The following is a 16,060-nucleotide window of genomic DNA, read 5'->3' as shown; positions in this document are numbered from 1 at the left end:
AATCTTGAAAGACAGAAGCTGCAGATCCACCTGAGGAAGCGCAGAGCTTTACAGAACTTTGTGGATGTAGCTGGTTCCAAAATGCTCAGTGGACTGCCCAGTAAATCCATGAAATTTACCTTTGTTGTGTCGAATATATAAGGTCTAATTTGTGATTATACATATGGACGGTTATTTGTCTGTTAATTCATGTTTAATTTATTTTGACTTTGGTTTGTTTGTTAAAGTTATTGAGTTTAATTTTGTCGGCTTGTTTTTTTCTATTACGTTTATTCAATACATTCTGTTCTTTTATGATGTTACACGGACAGACAGACAGACAGATTTAAAAACATTGTAAACTGTGCTACTTAAACAAAGAAGATTAATTCGTGCTGAAAGAAATTCTCGTGTTCTATTTTATGGACTAAATAGCTGTCAATCACAGTTCTGTGGTTATTCAGCTACTATTAACTGTTAATAGCTGCTAATCAAGACCCGCCTCGCTATTCGCGACATATATCTATCACAAGTAAGTCTTGACAGCATGGAATGATGTTGGAATCCGCCAAATATTTAAAATAAATATTTTCCTATTTTATATTCGCAGCGTTTTGCGAGGGACTGACTCTGGGTTGCTCAAGATCGGAGATGCCCCTTAAATTGACAAACAGGAAGTAAGGAATCAGAGAAATTTCCATAACGCGCCTGAAATACAGTTGGATATTTGGAGCATGGGGGCGATATTAGTTAAGAAGCCGAAGACAGAGAGTGGGGGTGAACCATTTCCTTCTAGAGTGGCGGGACATGAGCAGTGGTGTCTCCCAGGCGTTCATTATGATCACTGCTCCTTTTGATATATGCTAATGACCTAGACTTGCATAAAGATGCATATTTTCAAAGTTTGCTGCAGAGACAAAATTCGGGCAAATAGTAAACAATGATGAGGATTGCATCAGGCTTCAATTTGAAGTTGCCACCCGGGTGAAGTGGACAGACACATGGCAGATACAATTTAGTGCAGAGAGGTGTGCGATGTTGAATTGTCAAAGGCAGAAGGAGGAGAGGAGATACAAGCTAAATCGCACAATTTTGAAGGGATGGCAGGAACAGGGGGACCAGGACGCTCCCATACAGATCTTCTAAGGTGGCAGGAGAAGTTGAGAAGGTTCATTTCAAAGCATAGGACATCCTATGCGTTCTCAGTGGAAATATACGCTGCACAATAGCCAACAAGCTGCGGTACAATTTCATAATTCATTGGTTGAGCCTGGATTTAGTATTCTGTTCAGTTCTGGGCACAACATTTTGAAAAGGATGTCAAGGCCTTGGAGAGGGTGTGGAAGAGATTTACTGGGGTAATACCAGGGATTAGCAACTTAGTTAATGTGGAGAGACCAGAGAAGCTGGGGTTCTTCGCCTTCCAGAAGACAAGGTTAAGGGAAAATTGAATAGCAGTGTGAAAATGCTGAAGGCTTTTAACATTGTAGATTGGGAAGCGTTGTTTTCAGTGGCAGGATGCTTGGGAATGAGAGGAGAGAGGTTTAAGAGAATTGGCAATAGAATCAGTCGGGGAGATGTGGAGAATTCCTTTCATATAGTAACATGTTAAGGTCGGCAATGCACCACCTGGAGGGTGGTGAAAGTAGAGACTGAATCCGAAATAAATGGATATGTACTTGAAATTGAAAACACTACTTGGCCAGGGTGAAAGAGAATTGAAAGCTCTATCAATGAGCTAGTACAGGTACAATGCGTGGAATGACCTACAATTGTGCTATTTGATTCCAAGAAGTTATGATAGGTGTATAGATTGTTAGATAGATAGATAGATAGATAGATAGATAGATAGATAGATAGATAGATAGATAGATAGATAGATAGATAGATAGATAGATAGATAGATAGATAGATAGATAGATAGATAGATGGATAGATCGATCCAGAGAAAGACGAACAGACAGGCTGTGCTATTAAACGAAGTACCTTCAGCAAGGCAGATTAATTCTGGCTGAAAACATTTCTGGTTGTTTCAAATGATGAGCTGTCTGTCAACTGCACTTCTCTACTTGGTTATTGGCCACTTTAGCCACCAGTCAATATTTGTGCCTCCTTATAGTAACATCTATAAGTCACCGTGGACAGGACAGAATGATGCTGAGAACTGCCATCTGCCTAAAACATGTATATTCACATCATTTTGTAAGGGACCCGAATCTGAACTGCTCAGTATATGAGATGCCCCTTACATTGACAAACAGGAAATAAGGAACTTTTTTTTCAGAGGTGGTGTGGTTCCTAAAATACCTGATAAGTTAAAAAGGGTTGTTTTTGAGAGCGGAGGGAACTATATAGTGGTGTCTGTGAGGCGCTGGTATTAGCACCACTTCTGTTTCTGGCATATATTAGTGACCTGGACTTGGGCACAGGGGGTTATTTCAACGTTTACAGTTAACACAGCTCTCGAATATGCAGTAAACAGTGAACAGGATGGTACCAGACCCAGGATAGCACAATAAAATGAGAAGACACATGACACATTAATTTAAAGGCAGGGAAGCATGAGATGTTGAATTTCGGAAGGAGGAATGAGGTTAGTCGATAATAATCTAAATGGTATAATTTTAAAGCGTGTACAGGAAGAGAGAGAGCTGGAGGTGTACACAGACAAATCCTTGATGGTGACAGATCAAGTAGATCAAGCTGTTCATAAGCCTGGGGATCCCGAGCTTGATAAAGACAGACATCTTGTACAAAAACAAACACTTTATTCTGAACCTAACCACGGTTTAGGTCTCAGCTGCAATATTGCATCCATGCTTGTAACCGGACTTTAGGATGACTGTCATGACCTTGGAAAGGGTGTCGTGCAGATTTACTAGTCGGTACCAGGGCCGGAGGGATTTCCATTACGTTGGGAGACTGGAGAACCTGTAATAGTTTTCGTTAGAAAACAATGAAGGGTAAGGGAGATTCAATAGAAGTGTTTAAGATTATGAAGGATTTTTCAAATAAAGAGAAACTGTTTCCAGTCACAGGAGGGTCATTAACCAGAGGGTACGTCTTTAAGATAATTGGTCAAATAACCAGAGGGGGAGATGAAGGGAATGTTATTTACACTGTGAGTTGTTGTGATTTGCAATGTGCTGCCTGAAAGGGGATTGGAATCAGATTCTGCAGAAACTTTCAAAAGGGAATTGGATAAATAAGTGTAAAGTTGAATTTCTGAGGGGAAAGAGCTGAGCCCTGGGGCTAAGAGCCGATGGACCGAATGGCCTCCTTCAATGTAGGATGAAGTACGATTTTATCATTTCTAGCTGTTTGAATTGGTGAAATACCTGCCAATCACATTTCTCTATTTGGTGCTTGGACATTTTCGCTGCCAGTCAACGTTTGTGCCTCGTAATTTGGGATATTAAGTCAGAAATGAGCCCTGACAGTGCAGAAAGATGCAGGGGCGGTTACCTATTTGATATATTTAATTGCCATAATCCTAGCGTTTTGGGAGGACCCGGGCCTCTGGACTGCTGAAGACAGGAGACGCCCCTTAAATTTTCAAGTTTGAAGTAAGACGATAGAAGTATCTTCGAAAATAAACACATCACCCAGAAAATCATGTGCAAACTTACCAGAGAGAAGAGCAATGCATGCAGAGGAAATCCACGACAAAAAAGTCAGATGAAAAATGAGGAAACTGGTCTGCAATTTTCCAATGGAACGGGCGCAAGTGACACTTCAGAGAGAATACCTCATTGTAAATTTGATTACATTTTGCTCTATTCCACAAGTGCTACCAGTACCGTTGCAAATTTCATAGAGGAAGCAGAGAAAAATGTGCCACAATCCACCAAAGAGCAATGTTTGTTTGTTTTTTTAAGAGCCCTGCCGTTTTATTTCTACTCAGAATGCGGTTTAACACCAGAGCTGAGGCAGTGACATTTACAGTCAAACTGCTGCACTAATCTAAACTGGTGGGTCATGCACATTAAAGGTCATCTCGCCGAAGAACGTAGACAACAGCTCTCAGATTGGGGACCACAGGGCGGCAGGCCCTAGCAACGACAGCATGAGCCGAGCCGACAACACACAATGTCAGAGGTGTTAATATATTGTTTTCCGCCTTGCTCATTATGGTCAGGTTACAGGGCCGGGTTATCTAAGAAGCACCATTTCTGAACACTGCTGAAGATTGGACCAGCCACCATATGCAAACATCTCAACATAGTTTATACTTTGCCCCAGGCGCTGATAGTCATTGAGCTGCTTTTGGGAGTGATCAGCCTATATCTTAATAAAATAACTGAATTATTTTCCCGTGCTTCATCTTGTGGCTGATCTATTGACCTTCCTCATTTCAGTCCGGTAAAGCTGTCATTTATCTTGAATTGCTTGTGTCAGCAACGTCTTTCCTTGTTATTTCAGCAGACCATCTGCTTCCTCTTTTGACCACGAACTGTAACTAGATCAACACTGGCTTTCAACTGATATTCCATCCAGCAAGAAGAAAATAGTCCCCAGTTTGCTGAAAGCAAAGAGCTGTGTTATTTCAGTAGCTAGTAGCTACTTTATTCCTTTTATTTTTACATGGGCTCACCTCCATTTTTTGGCAGACAGTGAGTCATTTTATAGAGGAGGGACATTACAGCGAGTCTAACTCACCTCTGTGACAATACAATTCAACAAGCAGGCATACATGTTTTCTCGTGTAGATGCAAACACATTTTTAAACTGAGGAGCAGTAAATTCGGAAGAATAGCAGGATTTTCTCACCTTTTATTAGAAGGGTGGGAGCAGTTTGCGATTTTGCAAATAGTAACTTGCAAAATCTTCGTGGTTGAAATTTTTTACGAACATTAAATTAATTATAATTTATTATCTGCTTGTTCTTTCTTATGTTCTCACGCTTTAGGATGTGGGGGCCCCTCCTTGTCCTTCCAACCACATCGGCATCAGGGCAGGCGGTGGCGTAGTGCTGTGTTTCACTGGATCAGAAACCCAGAAACCCAGGGTATTGCTCTGGGGACATGGGTTCCAGTACCACCACAGCAGAAGGTGGAATTTGACTTCAGTTAATAAATTTGGAATTAAAAGCGAGTCCAATGATGGCCATGTAACCAGTGTCGATAGTTCTGAAAACCCATCTGGTTCACGAATGTCCTTCAGGGAAGGAAATCTTACCTCGTCTGGCCGACATGTGACTCCAGACGCAGAGCAATGTTGTTGACTTTTAAATGCCCTCTGAAATGGCCGAACAAGCCATTCTGTTGCATCTAACCGCTACGAAGTCAATTAAAAAGGAATGAAACTGTACAGACCACCCGGCATCGACCAAGGCAAGGGAAATGACAATGGCAAATGCAGCCCTGTCGAACCAGCAAAGTCCTCCTTGCTAATATCTGGGGGAGTGTGCCAAGGTTGGGAGAGCTGACCCAGAGACTAGTCAAGCAACAGCCTGACATACTCATACATGGCAGACAACGTCCCAAGCGCCACCATGACCAGCCCCATTATCTCTTGCCCCACCCCCACCTCACTTGTTTATAATCTGTCACTTTTCTAATATTTGTCAGTTCCGAAGAAGGGTCACTGACCCGAAACGTTAACTCTGCTTCTCATTCCAGAGATGCTGCCAGACCTGCTGAGTGATTCCAACATTTCTTGTTTTTGTTTCAGATTTCCAGCATCCGCGGTATTTAGCTTTTATGTTGTGTATGACCAGCCCCATGTCTGTCCTGTCCCAACGGCAGCACAGACCTAGCAGAGGTGGCAGCACAGTGGTATACGGGAGGGACCTGCCCTGGGAGGCCTCAACACCTCAGGGGCCCATGAAGTCACCTCGCGTCAGGTCAAACATGGGCAATGAAACCTCCTGCTAATCATCACCTACCGCCCTCCCTCAGGTGATGAGTCCGTACTCCTCCATGTTGAACATCACTTGGAGGAAGCACTGAGGGTGGCAAGGGCGCAGAACGTAATCTGGGTGGGGGAATTCAATGTCCATCACCGAGAATGGCTCGGTAGCACCACTGCTGGCCGAATCCTGAAGGACATAGCTGCCAGATTGGGTCTGCAGGTGGTAATGGAACCAACAAGAAGGAAAAACATACTTGACCTCGTCCTCACCAATCTGCCTGCCGCTGATGCATGACAGTATTGGTAGGAGTGACCACCGCACAGTCCTTGTGGAGCCGAAGCCCCGCCTTCACATTGAGGATACCATCCATCGGGTTGTGTTGCACTATAACCGTGCCAAATGGGATAGATTTCGAAAAGGTATAGCAATACAAAACTGGGCACCCATGAGGCACTGTGGGCCATCAGCAGCAGCAGAATTGTACTCAGCCACAATCTATAACCTCATGGCCTGGCATATCCCGCACTCTACCATTCCCATCAAGCCAGGAGACCAAACATGGTTCACGAGGAGGGCATGCCAGGAGCAGCATCAGGCATACCTCAAAATGAGGTGCCAACCTGGAGATGCTGCAACAGAGGATTAAATGCGTGCCAAACGGCATAAGCAGCATGCAAAATACAGAGCCAAGGGATCCCATAACCAACGGATCAGATCTAAGTTCTGCAGTCTTGCCACATCCAGCCATGAATGGTGCTGGAGAATTAAACAACTAACCGGAGGAGGTGGCTCCACAAATATCCCCATACTCAATGATGGGGCAGCCCAGCACATCAGTGTGAAAGATAAGGCTGAAGCATTTGCAACAATCTTCAGCCAGAAGTGCCGAGTTGATGCTCCATCTTGGACTCCTCCTGAAGTCCCCAGCATCACAGATGCCAGACTTCAGCCAATTCGGTTCACTCCACGTGATATCAAGAAACGACTGAAGGCACTGGATACTGCAAAGGCTTTGGGCCCTGACAATATTCCGGCAATAGTACCGAAGACCTGTGCTCCAGAACATGCCTCGTCCCTATCCAAGCTGTTCCAGTGCAGTGACAACACTGGAATCTCCCCAGCAATGTGGAAAATTGACCAGGTATGTCCTCTACACAAAACGCAGGAAAAGTCCAACCCAGCCAATTACCACCCATCAGCCTACTCTCAATCATCAGTAAAGCGATGGAAGGTATCATCAACTGTGCCTTCAAGCAGCATTTGCTTCGCAATAACCTGCTCAGTTACGCTAAGTTTGGGTTCCACCAGGGCTACTCAGCTTCTGACCTCATTACAGCCTTGGTTCAAGCATGGACAAAAGAGCTGAACTCTGGAGATGAGGTGAGAGTGACTGCCCTTGAAATCAATCACAGAATCACAGATTAATACAGTGCAGAAGAGGCCCTTCGGTCCATCAAGTCTGCACTGATGCATTAAAAACACTTGACCTGTCTACCTCATCCCATTTGCCAGCCCTTGGCCCATAGCCTTGAATGTTATGACGTGCCAAGTGCTCATCCAGGCACATTTTAAAGGATGTGAGGCAACCCGCCTCTACCACACTCCCAGGCAGTGCATTCTAGACTGTCACCACCCTCTGGGTAAAAAAAGTTCTTCTTCAAATTCCCCTTATCCCCTTACAGCTACTTCAACGAAATAAGAGGAATAAAAAAAACTTAGACTGCCTTTAACTGGAAGGAAGTCCTTTGGTTTGCCGAGGTGTCTCAAAGTCTAATAGTTGGATGCAGCTCTGAGTATTTACAGGTGAAGTTGATGATGAGTTTGTTTTTGGATAGGTGTTCAAAGAAATTCAACTCCAGGGGCTTCAGATAGGTCTCCCATCAGAATGCAGCAACAGAGGTGTCAGTTCTCACACACATTCGATGCAAAAGTCCTTTTTTTAAAAGGTGCAAGGTTTCTGCAAGCATTCAGGATATATTCAAAATTACAGGAGGCAAAGTGCCACTTCATACCAGCATTTGCTTTTCCAGAGCAGGTATTCTTCAAAGACGCAGGTAACAGTTGTCTGGTCATTCTTCTGATCTCCTGCCAGGTCCAGATGAAGATTCTAACTGTCTGCTTTTAGTCCAAAAACAGCATTTGTTAACAGTTCAAAGTGAAACTAGTTTTCCAAGCAGATCTCAAGCAGGTCATAAATTCTCTGTTGTCACAACAAAGGGTAGCTCTTAGTTCAAATCCACACTGTGGTTTCTTGAAATCACCAGGTTTCCAGTATTTGTTTACTGGTCAAAACCTGGAGCCCCTTTTTGGCCTGGCCTTTTTCTTCAAAAGCATCCATAAAGTTCAGCTATCTCCAAATGTTTCAATAGCCATGAAAACGAATTTCATTTTTAAAATAAATATTGATTCGAAGTTTTAACAAAATATGGAATCTTGTAACACGACTAAGGGGTTATTTCAACCTGACATCTATTTCCCACATCCCACTGGTCTGCAAATCGCAGCATCAATAAATTTGGGAACAGGAATAGGCCTCAAGCCTGTTCAATGTTGCAAATGTCATTGTGTAAACCAGCTTGTGAAATGCCACTCCATGTGGAAATTGACCACACACTGTGGCTGTTTTGGGTGACTTGCCTTTTTCTCTCTGAAAATTGAAACGGAAGAGAAAGTGCTCGTCACAGGAGAAGAATTTGATCTGCTTCGAAAGGAACCATTTTCTCCAAAGTGCCACATTCTTCCACTTCATTAAGGAATGAGGACCGTCATTCCTACTTCAAAATGACTATAATGATTTGGATTTCAATTCCATGCATTGCTATTCTCTCGCAATTAATCCCTCGCAATTAATTCCCCCCTCACAATTAATCCCCCCCTCGTAATTAATCCCCCCTCGCAATTAATGACCCCCTCGCAATTAATCCGCCCACGCAATTAATTCCCCGCTCGCAATTAATCTCCCCTCGCGATTAATCACGCCCCTCGCAATTTATCCCCCCTCGCAATTTATCCCCCCCCCGCGCAATTTATTCCTCCCCTGCGCAATTTATCTCCCCCCGCAATTTATCCCGCCCCCGGAATATATTCTCCAAATCCCCCCTGCAATTGATCCTGCCACCACCCGCACCCCACCGCCCCCACACCCGGCTGCAAATTTCCCCGGGCTATTTTTCCAACCTGCATATATCCTGCCCATGAATAGACCCCACCCCCACCCCCACCATCTAAATACCACTGGTCTACAGACCCCTATTTGATATCCCCCTGTTAACTGATCCTCATCTAATACCCCTCCTGTGACCAGACTCCCATCTCAAGACTCCCATTTAAATACCCCTCCTGTGAACAGATTCCCATCTAAATACCCCTCCTGTGAACAGACCCTCATCTAAATACCCCATCTGTGAACAGTCCCTCATCTAAATACCCCCAGGGACAGACTCCCAACTAATACCCTTCCTGTGAACAATACCCCATGTAAATAGCCCCATCCTCCCTGTGAAATCTCACATCTAACCCCCATTAACGGACTGGAGAATCCCCACAACCCCCTCCCATTTTAAACCTGGAGAGTCCCCACTGCCCCCTCCGATTTTAAACTTGGAGAATCGTCCCCCCTCTCATTTTTAACGTAACTCATTTCCTTTGTGAATATTGCCCTCTAATTCTCCCCCTGCCTCCCCACTGTAAACTCCCCCCATTCTAAATACCCTCACTGTGCTGTAAAAGCCCCCCCATACTAATTCCCACCCTGTATCAACTCCCTCATAGCAGACCACCGCCCCCCCCCCCCGCCGCCCCCGTGTAATTCCCACCTGCATCACTTTCCTGGGTTTGGCTCAGTCTCCCGAAAGTCTTTCATTCACTTTAATTCCTGATCTGGATAAGCCACTGGAATTCCATCAACTGGCTCCCAAACCCCCCGGCACCTTTAACTTATGTCTGAACAAACACAGGGCCGGGCGTAGCGCAAGGGCCCCCAGAGACTAACTGGCATTCTGAGATTTTAACACACAGGAAGATACCAGCCTCAGACACTCCCCTAGCTGCAGAAAGGTGTTTCACCTGTTCTCCCCATCGGCTTCAGGGAATCAAACAGAGGGAGACACACACACACTGACTGGCACAGGGATGGAAGGAGGCTATTCAGCCCTTTGAGCCTGTCCCACCAATGTTAGATCATGGCTGATCTGTCCCTCTCCCCATTGAGCCACAAGGAGACAGGCAGAGACAGTCAGGGAGCGGATACACAGAGGCAAAGAAACACTGGGCTTGACATGGACTAGGTGCCAATGGTGCAAACCAGGGTTGTTCGGGTGGTTGTGAATCGGCTGTCCGTTCAGCATCTATCCGTTGTTTTAACCTCAATGGGAGCAAAACTGGGCAGAGATGGAAAGCAGGATCCCGCTTCACAATCGTCCTGTACAACACCAAGGCAGCGAGTTCAAATCCACCCCCAGACAGAGGGACAGAAACACAGAAAAGAGATCCCGGGATTAGGACAGAACAAAGAGAGGGAAATAAATGGAAAGGGAGATGGAGAATGACATGCAGGGAGTCCGGAACCAGTGAGAGAGAAACTGAGAACAGAGGGCAGAAATACCATGAAGGGCAGAGAGAGAGAAATGGAGACATACACAGAGAGAGAGAGCTGGAGGTGTACAGAGAGAATGCAGCAGTGATGTAGATATTGAGAAAGATCCCAGACAAAGAGAAAGATGCAGAGACAGAAAGATTTGGAGGTGCACAGATACAAAGTAAGATGTGTTTGCAGAATAGAGGGGTGTCCCAGGACAGGGGGGAGGGAAATGCAGATATAATCTTGCAGGAAAGCAGGATCAGAGATGGAAAGATTCAGGGATTTGGAAGTGACTGAGAGAAGAAATGCACAGAGAGAGAGAGACAGATAAAGATGCAAAGAGTCGCAAAAAGAGTGACAATGGAAACCTGCGAGACTCTAGAGAGAGGCAGAGATAGAAATGATGTTGAGAGATACAGAGATAGGGATTTAAAGATGTGAAGAAACAGAGCTCGGAACAAGGAGGAAGGTGCAGGGAACAAGTTGCAGCAAGAGATGGAGAGAGGGAGATCTACGGGATTGCATTGACTGTTCTGGAGCAGCGCTTCCCAAACAATTTCCTTCGGAGAGCCCTCCAGCCCCCTCCCTTGTGGTAAAAAAAAATCCACAGACCCCGGAAAACACAAAATCAAAATAGTGCGGATGTTGGAAATCTGAAATAAAAACTGTGTCGGAAATATTGAGCATTTCCAGCACTTTGTTTTTCTATCAGCCCCGAAATCACACAGTCCTTTCTGTATCTAGAAATGAATTTGACAATGACACATATATATTTATTATTATTTTCCTCTCTGGTTAAAGCTCTTGTCTGAGAATTCCATGTAGCCAAAAGATTCTCCCTCGGCATCATCACAACTGCAGCTTCCGAAAAGATTCTCCTTGGGAAAAAGAGAAATAAAATTGATTCAAACAAAGCAAAGCATTTATGAGCAGAAATAAAACACGGCAAGAGCCCAGGGCTCTTTCTCTGACTCTCTGACAGAAAACAATCTCTCAGTGAATCCCCGTCTTGCAAATACATCCCCCGACATAGACAGAGACTGGGAAGTGTGGATGTGTTTACCCTGTCATTTCCTTCTGTCTCTCTCTCTCTCTCTCTCTCTCTCTCGCGATTTCTCTGTGTCTCTCGACATCTGTTTCTGCCTCATTGTAAAAACACACAAAGACTGGTGACCCACATCCTCTCTCCTGCAGCAGGATAAAGAGAGAAATACACATTCCCATCCTAGAAAATTTGAATTCAAATGCTCCCCAGGTGTTTCATTTCACTGTCAAATTCAGTCCACAGCCTGAAACACCAGCATTATTTGCGAATGAGAACAAGCCATTACAAACCTTCCCATTTCAGCCATTTCATTGCTGATTCACAGAAGTATTTGACACTCAATGAATTTATTGTAAAGTGGTCATCAACGTTGCAATGTTGGAAATGCTGCGGGGCATTGATGCACATTTCATTTCACCCTTAAATTCACGGCACTGCCCAAAACACCAGCAATATTCGGGAATTATACTGGCTTCAAGCTCAGGACTTCAATTCCAGGCCTTCAGGAGAGCTTTACGCGCAATGAATTCACTTCTAAAATTCAGTCAATGTTACAATGCAGGGAATTCTGCAGGCAAGCTGTGCACAGCAAGATCCCAGCAATGGTGACACTGCAACATTCAGTTTACCACATTTTGAGTGGAGTTCTCTCTTTCCCTCGCTCTGTCTGTATCCATCTTTCTCTTGCCTTCCCTCTCTCACTCACACTCCACCTATCTCTCTCTCTCTCTCTCTCTGCATTTAACCTGCAACCTCCAGCTGTCTCTCACTCTCCCACTTCTCCTCTCCACCTGTTTCTGCCTCAGTATTGCAATGTTGGAATTCATGCAGGGAATGTATGCACAGCAGGATCCCACAATGTGATCATAGCCAGATATCCCATCACAGTCCTTAGAAAATGCTAAACTCCATCTTTAAACTTTTCACAAGCCTTTATACAGCTTCACGTTCAGCTCTTGTAATTATTGGCCCTCGGGAGCAGTTGACAATCAATGAATTAATTTTGAAAGTGGTCCTCACTGTTGCAAGCAGGAAACCTGCAGGCAATTTGTACACAGCAAGATCCCACAGACAGCAATATGATAACATGCAGATAATCTGTTTTTAGTGCTGTACGTTTAGAGATCCCAGAGAGAGGAACATTCCTGCAGTTTGAAAATCACAAACACCCCTCTCCCTGTCTTTCTCCTGCTCCCTCCCCCACATCCCATCCACATCTGTTTCTTTTTCTCTCGATCTGGGATTTAATCTGGATTGAAACGTCCTCTGAAGTCTTTCTGTCACCGTTTAAAATAACCACACGTCACATTGTGACTCCTATTGATTAATGGTTAAAATAGAGAAAGTGCGGGGGGAGAGAAAAGCAGAGGAAGAGGGAGAGAAAACCGGGAAATCCACACTCAGACCCTCAGGAAGCTGAATTTTAAAGTGTCCTCATTGTTGTCATGTAGGAAATGCTGCAGGGCACTAAATGCACAGCAAGATCCCACAAGCAGCAGTGTGATAACAGCCAGATTTCAGTCCCCAGAAAGGGGGAAACGAGCTCTTTAAACTGGGAACAAGCCATTGGTGCACAGCAAGATCCCACAAGCAGCAGTGTGATAACAGCGTGCTACCCCTCTCTCCCCCTCTGATTCCCTCCATGTTTCCCGCACTCTCCTGCCTCTCTCTCACTCCTGTTACTCTCATTCAGAGAGACAGCAAAATCCCAGTTTGCCAAGGTTTTGAGTGGATTTCTCTCTCTCTCTCTTTCTCCCTGTCTTTCTCCAACTTTCTTTGCCTTCCCTCCCTCACTCACCCTCCCCCTATCTCTCTCTCTCTCTCTCTCTCTCTGTACTTAACCTGCCACCTCCAGCTGTTTCTCTCTCGCCCTCCTTTTCTCTCCATCTGTTTCTGCCTCAGTGTTGTAATGTAGGAATTGATGCAGGGAATGTATGCACAGCAGGATCCCACAATGTGATCATAGCCAGATATCCCATCACAGTCCTCAGAAAATGCTAAACTCCTTCTTTAAACTTCTAACAAGCCTTTATACAGCTTCACATTCAGCTCTTGTAATTGTTGTAAAATTCTTGTACAAGCACAGAGAAATCCATACTCAGACCCTCGGGAAGCTGAATTTCAAAGTGTCCTCACTGCTGTCATGTAGGAAATGCTGCAGGGCGCGAGATGCACAGCAAGATCCCACAAGCAGCAATGTGACAATAGCCAGATTTCAGTCCCCAGAAAAGGCGAAACTCCCTCTTTAAACTGGGAACGAGCTGCTGATTCTGTCTCACCATTTCAAATAATGACAAATCACATTGCTGTGTGTGGTATGTTTTTTATTTATTAAAGGTTCAAATGGAGAAGGCGAGTGTGAAATGGAGACAGAGAAGAGAAAGCATGGGGGGAGATAGAGACACAGGGAAAGAATGTGGAGACAGAGAGAAAGCTAACCTCAGAACTACAGTAAAATGAATGAAAATGGGCACCGTGCATCTTAGTTAACTGTTAGCTTCATAGCATTGCCCAAAACAGCAGCAAATCTCACAGACAGGGCTGGAAGGAGCAAGTGGCAAATGGGACTCCCTCCTGGGGCTGCTCCTTTAACCCCAGGCTTTCAACCTGTTTAAAACTCCAGGGCCCCAATCCGACAGAAACTAGTTTAACCCAGGGCCCCAGAGAGGAAATTAAACCTCGGGCTAATAAACAGACACAACTCACGTGGGCCCTTTGGGTGCAGCCTGTGGACAAGGCCTCAGTCCGTCCCCTCTGCAGGAAGCTCCTGTCCAAAGATCCCTCTTTCCAAACTTCCCCTCTTTTCATCCTCACGATGCAGTTTCCAGAATGAAAATTCCTGAAGGCAAGAGGGAGAGAGAGAGATAATTGATTAAAATACATGGTTAAACAAAATTGCATAGCAAGAGCCCAGGAATTGCCCTCAGTTACACAGATAATCTCTCAGAAACATCCAAATACAAAAATCACAGTTAATAAAGCAGAGGCTAAAAGTGTTCAGACAGTTCCCTCCACCAGTGCGTATCTGTGTGTCTGTGTCTCTTTATCTCTCTCTGTATCTCTCTCTCTCTCTGTTCATATCTCAGTCGCCCCTGTATCCATCTCTCTTGCGCTCTCTCTCTCTGTCCATATCGGGTTTTTTCTCTCTATTTCATATCTAATCTTTATTGAAATAAGCTATGAAATATTTCTGTCTCACCATTTAAAACAACAACAAATCATATTGCAGTGTGTGGTGTGTTTTTAACTATTAAAGGTTGAGATAGACAGAGGGAAAGAAAGCTGGAGAGAGACAGAGAGAGAAATCCAAACTCAGAACATCAGTAAAATGAATTGAAATGGACTCCGTCCATCTTATTAAACAGTAAAGCTTCAGAACATTGCCCAAAGCACAGATTATTCTAGAATTATAACAAGCCTTTACAAACTCTCTCATTTATGACTTAATTCCTCGCTTTTGAAGCTCAATGAGTTAATTTTTCAAGTGGTCATCACTGTTGCAATGTTCGAAAAGCTGCAGGCCATTGGTGCACAGCAAGATCCAACAAGCAGCAGTGTGATAACTGCCGGCTCCCCCTCCTCACCCCCTCTGATTCCCTCCATGTTTCCCTCACTCTTCTGCATCTCTCTCTCTCCTGTTACTCTCATTCAGAGAGACAGATGGAGAGAAAGAGAGAGAGAAATTCCCGACACTGCCCAAAACACCAACATTATTCGGGAATTATAACAAGCCTTTAGACAGCTTCACCTTTCAGATGTTTAATTTAGTCTTGCGAGCTGGGCCCCAGAGAGGAAATGAAACCTCGGGCGAATAAACAGACACAACTCACGTGGGCCCTTTGGGTGCAGCCTGTGGACAAGGCCTCAGTCCGTCCCCTCTGCAGGAAGCTCCTGTCCAAGGATTCCTCGTCCCAGTCTTTCCCTCTTTTCACCTTCACGATGCAGTTTTCAGAATGAAAATTCCTGAGGGGAAAGAAGGAGAAAAAATAGGATTAAAATACAAAGCAAGGACATTTTTAAACAAAATAGCACAGCAAGAGCCCAGGGTTTCCTCTCTCAGTTACACAGACAATCAACAATATTCAAATACAATCAAATCACAGTTATAAACCAGATTGAGACAGAGAGAGCACACACACAGATACACACAGAGACACACACACTGAACCAGACTGGGGAATGTGTCCACACTCTCCAGAGAGAGAGTGAAAGTTGGGTTTTGTCATTCGAACTGGGAGTTTCCTACCCAGTTATATCCTGAGTGAGCTGTTTACAAACTCCACCCCTTGAGCCTCTGACATGTCGGGCTGTCTCTCAATCTCCTGCCTCTAGGGCCTGTCCATTGATATGTTAATCCCAGGACAGGACCTTCCTGACTCTTCCAGTCCATTGATATGTTAATCCCAGGACAGGACCTTCCTGACTCTTCCAGTCCATTGATATGTTAATCCCAGGACAGCAATGCTTTAACCATTTCTTGGTTAATTTTAAACCTTTATTTCTTTCCCAGCAGTTTGAAAATATTAAACACTGATCCAACACTCCCCCCTAAAACCCTCACACTAAACCTGCAATACAGGAGTGGGCAGATAATGGGGATTAT

At 44.6% G+C, this 16,060-nt stretch overlaps 1 protein-coding gene and 1 long non-coding RNA gene across 2 annotated transcripts; one reads left to right on the top strand and one right to left on the bottom strand.

Annotated features, from left to right (window-relative positions):
* Positions 1-2,275: 2,275 nt before the first annotated feature.
* Positions 2,276-7,521, top strand: LOC137352695 (uncharacterized). Its single transcript, XM_068018423.1, has 2 exons — positions 2,276-2,942; positions 5,653-7,521. Exon 2 carries the CDS (start codon positions 6,480-6,482, stop codon positions 7,197-7,199), a length of 720 nt encoding a protein of 239 aa, XP_067874524.1. The 5' UTR covers positions 2,276-2,942; positions 5,653-6,479; the 3' UTR covers positions 7,200-7,521.
* A 2,532-nt stretch (positions 7,522-10,053) lies between these two features.
* Positions 10,054-15,492, bottom strand: LOC137352913 (uncharacterized). The gene is made up of 3 exons (XR_010969792.1): positions 15,288-15,492; positions 14,164-14,296; positions 10,054-11,290 (listed from the first exon to the last, which is right to left on the bottom strand). It is a non-coding gene; the product is annotated as an uncharacterized lncRNA (long non-coding RNA).
* Between the last annotated feature and the right edge of the window lie 568 nt (positions 15,493-16,060).

The sequence above is a fragment of the Heterodontus francisci genome, chromosome 39, assembly GCF_036365525.1.
Source record: "Heterodontus francisci isolate sHetFra1 chromosome 39, sHetFra1.hap1, whole genome shotgun sequence".
Taxonomy (NCBI): Eukaryota; Metazoa; Chordata; class Chondrichthyes; order Heterodontiformes; family Heterodontidae; genus Heterodontus; species Heterodontus francisci.
Note: the sequence above shows the minus strand (reverse complement) of the source record. Positions and strands in the feature narration are given on the sequence as shown.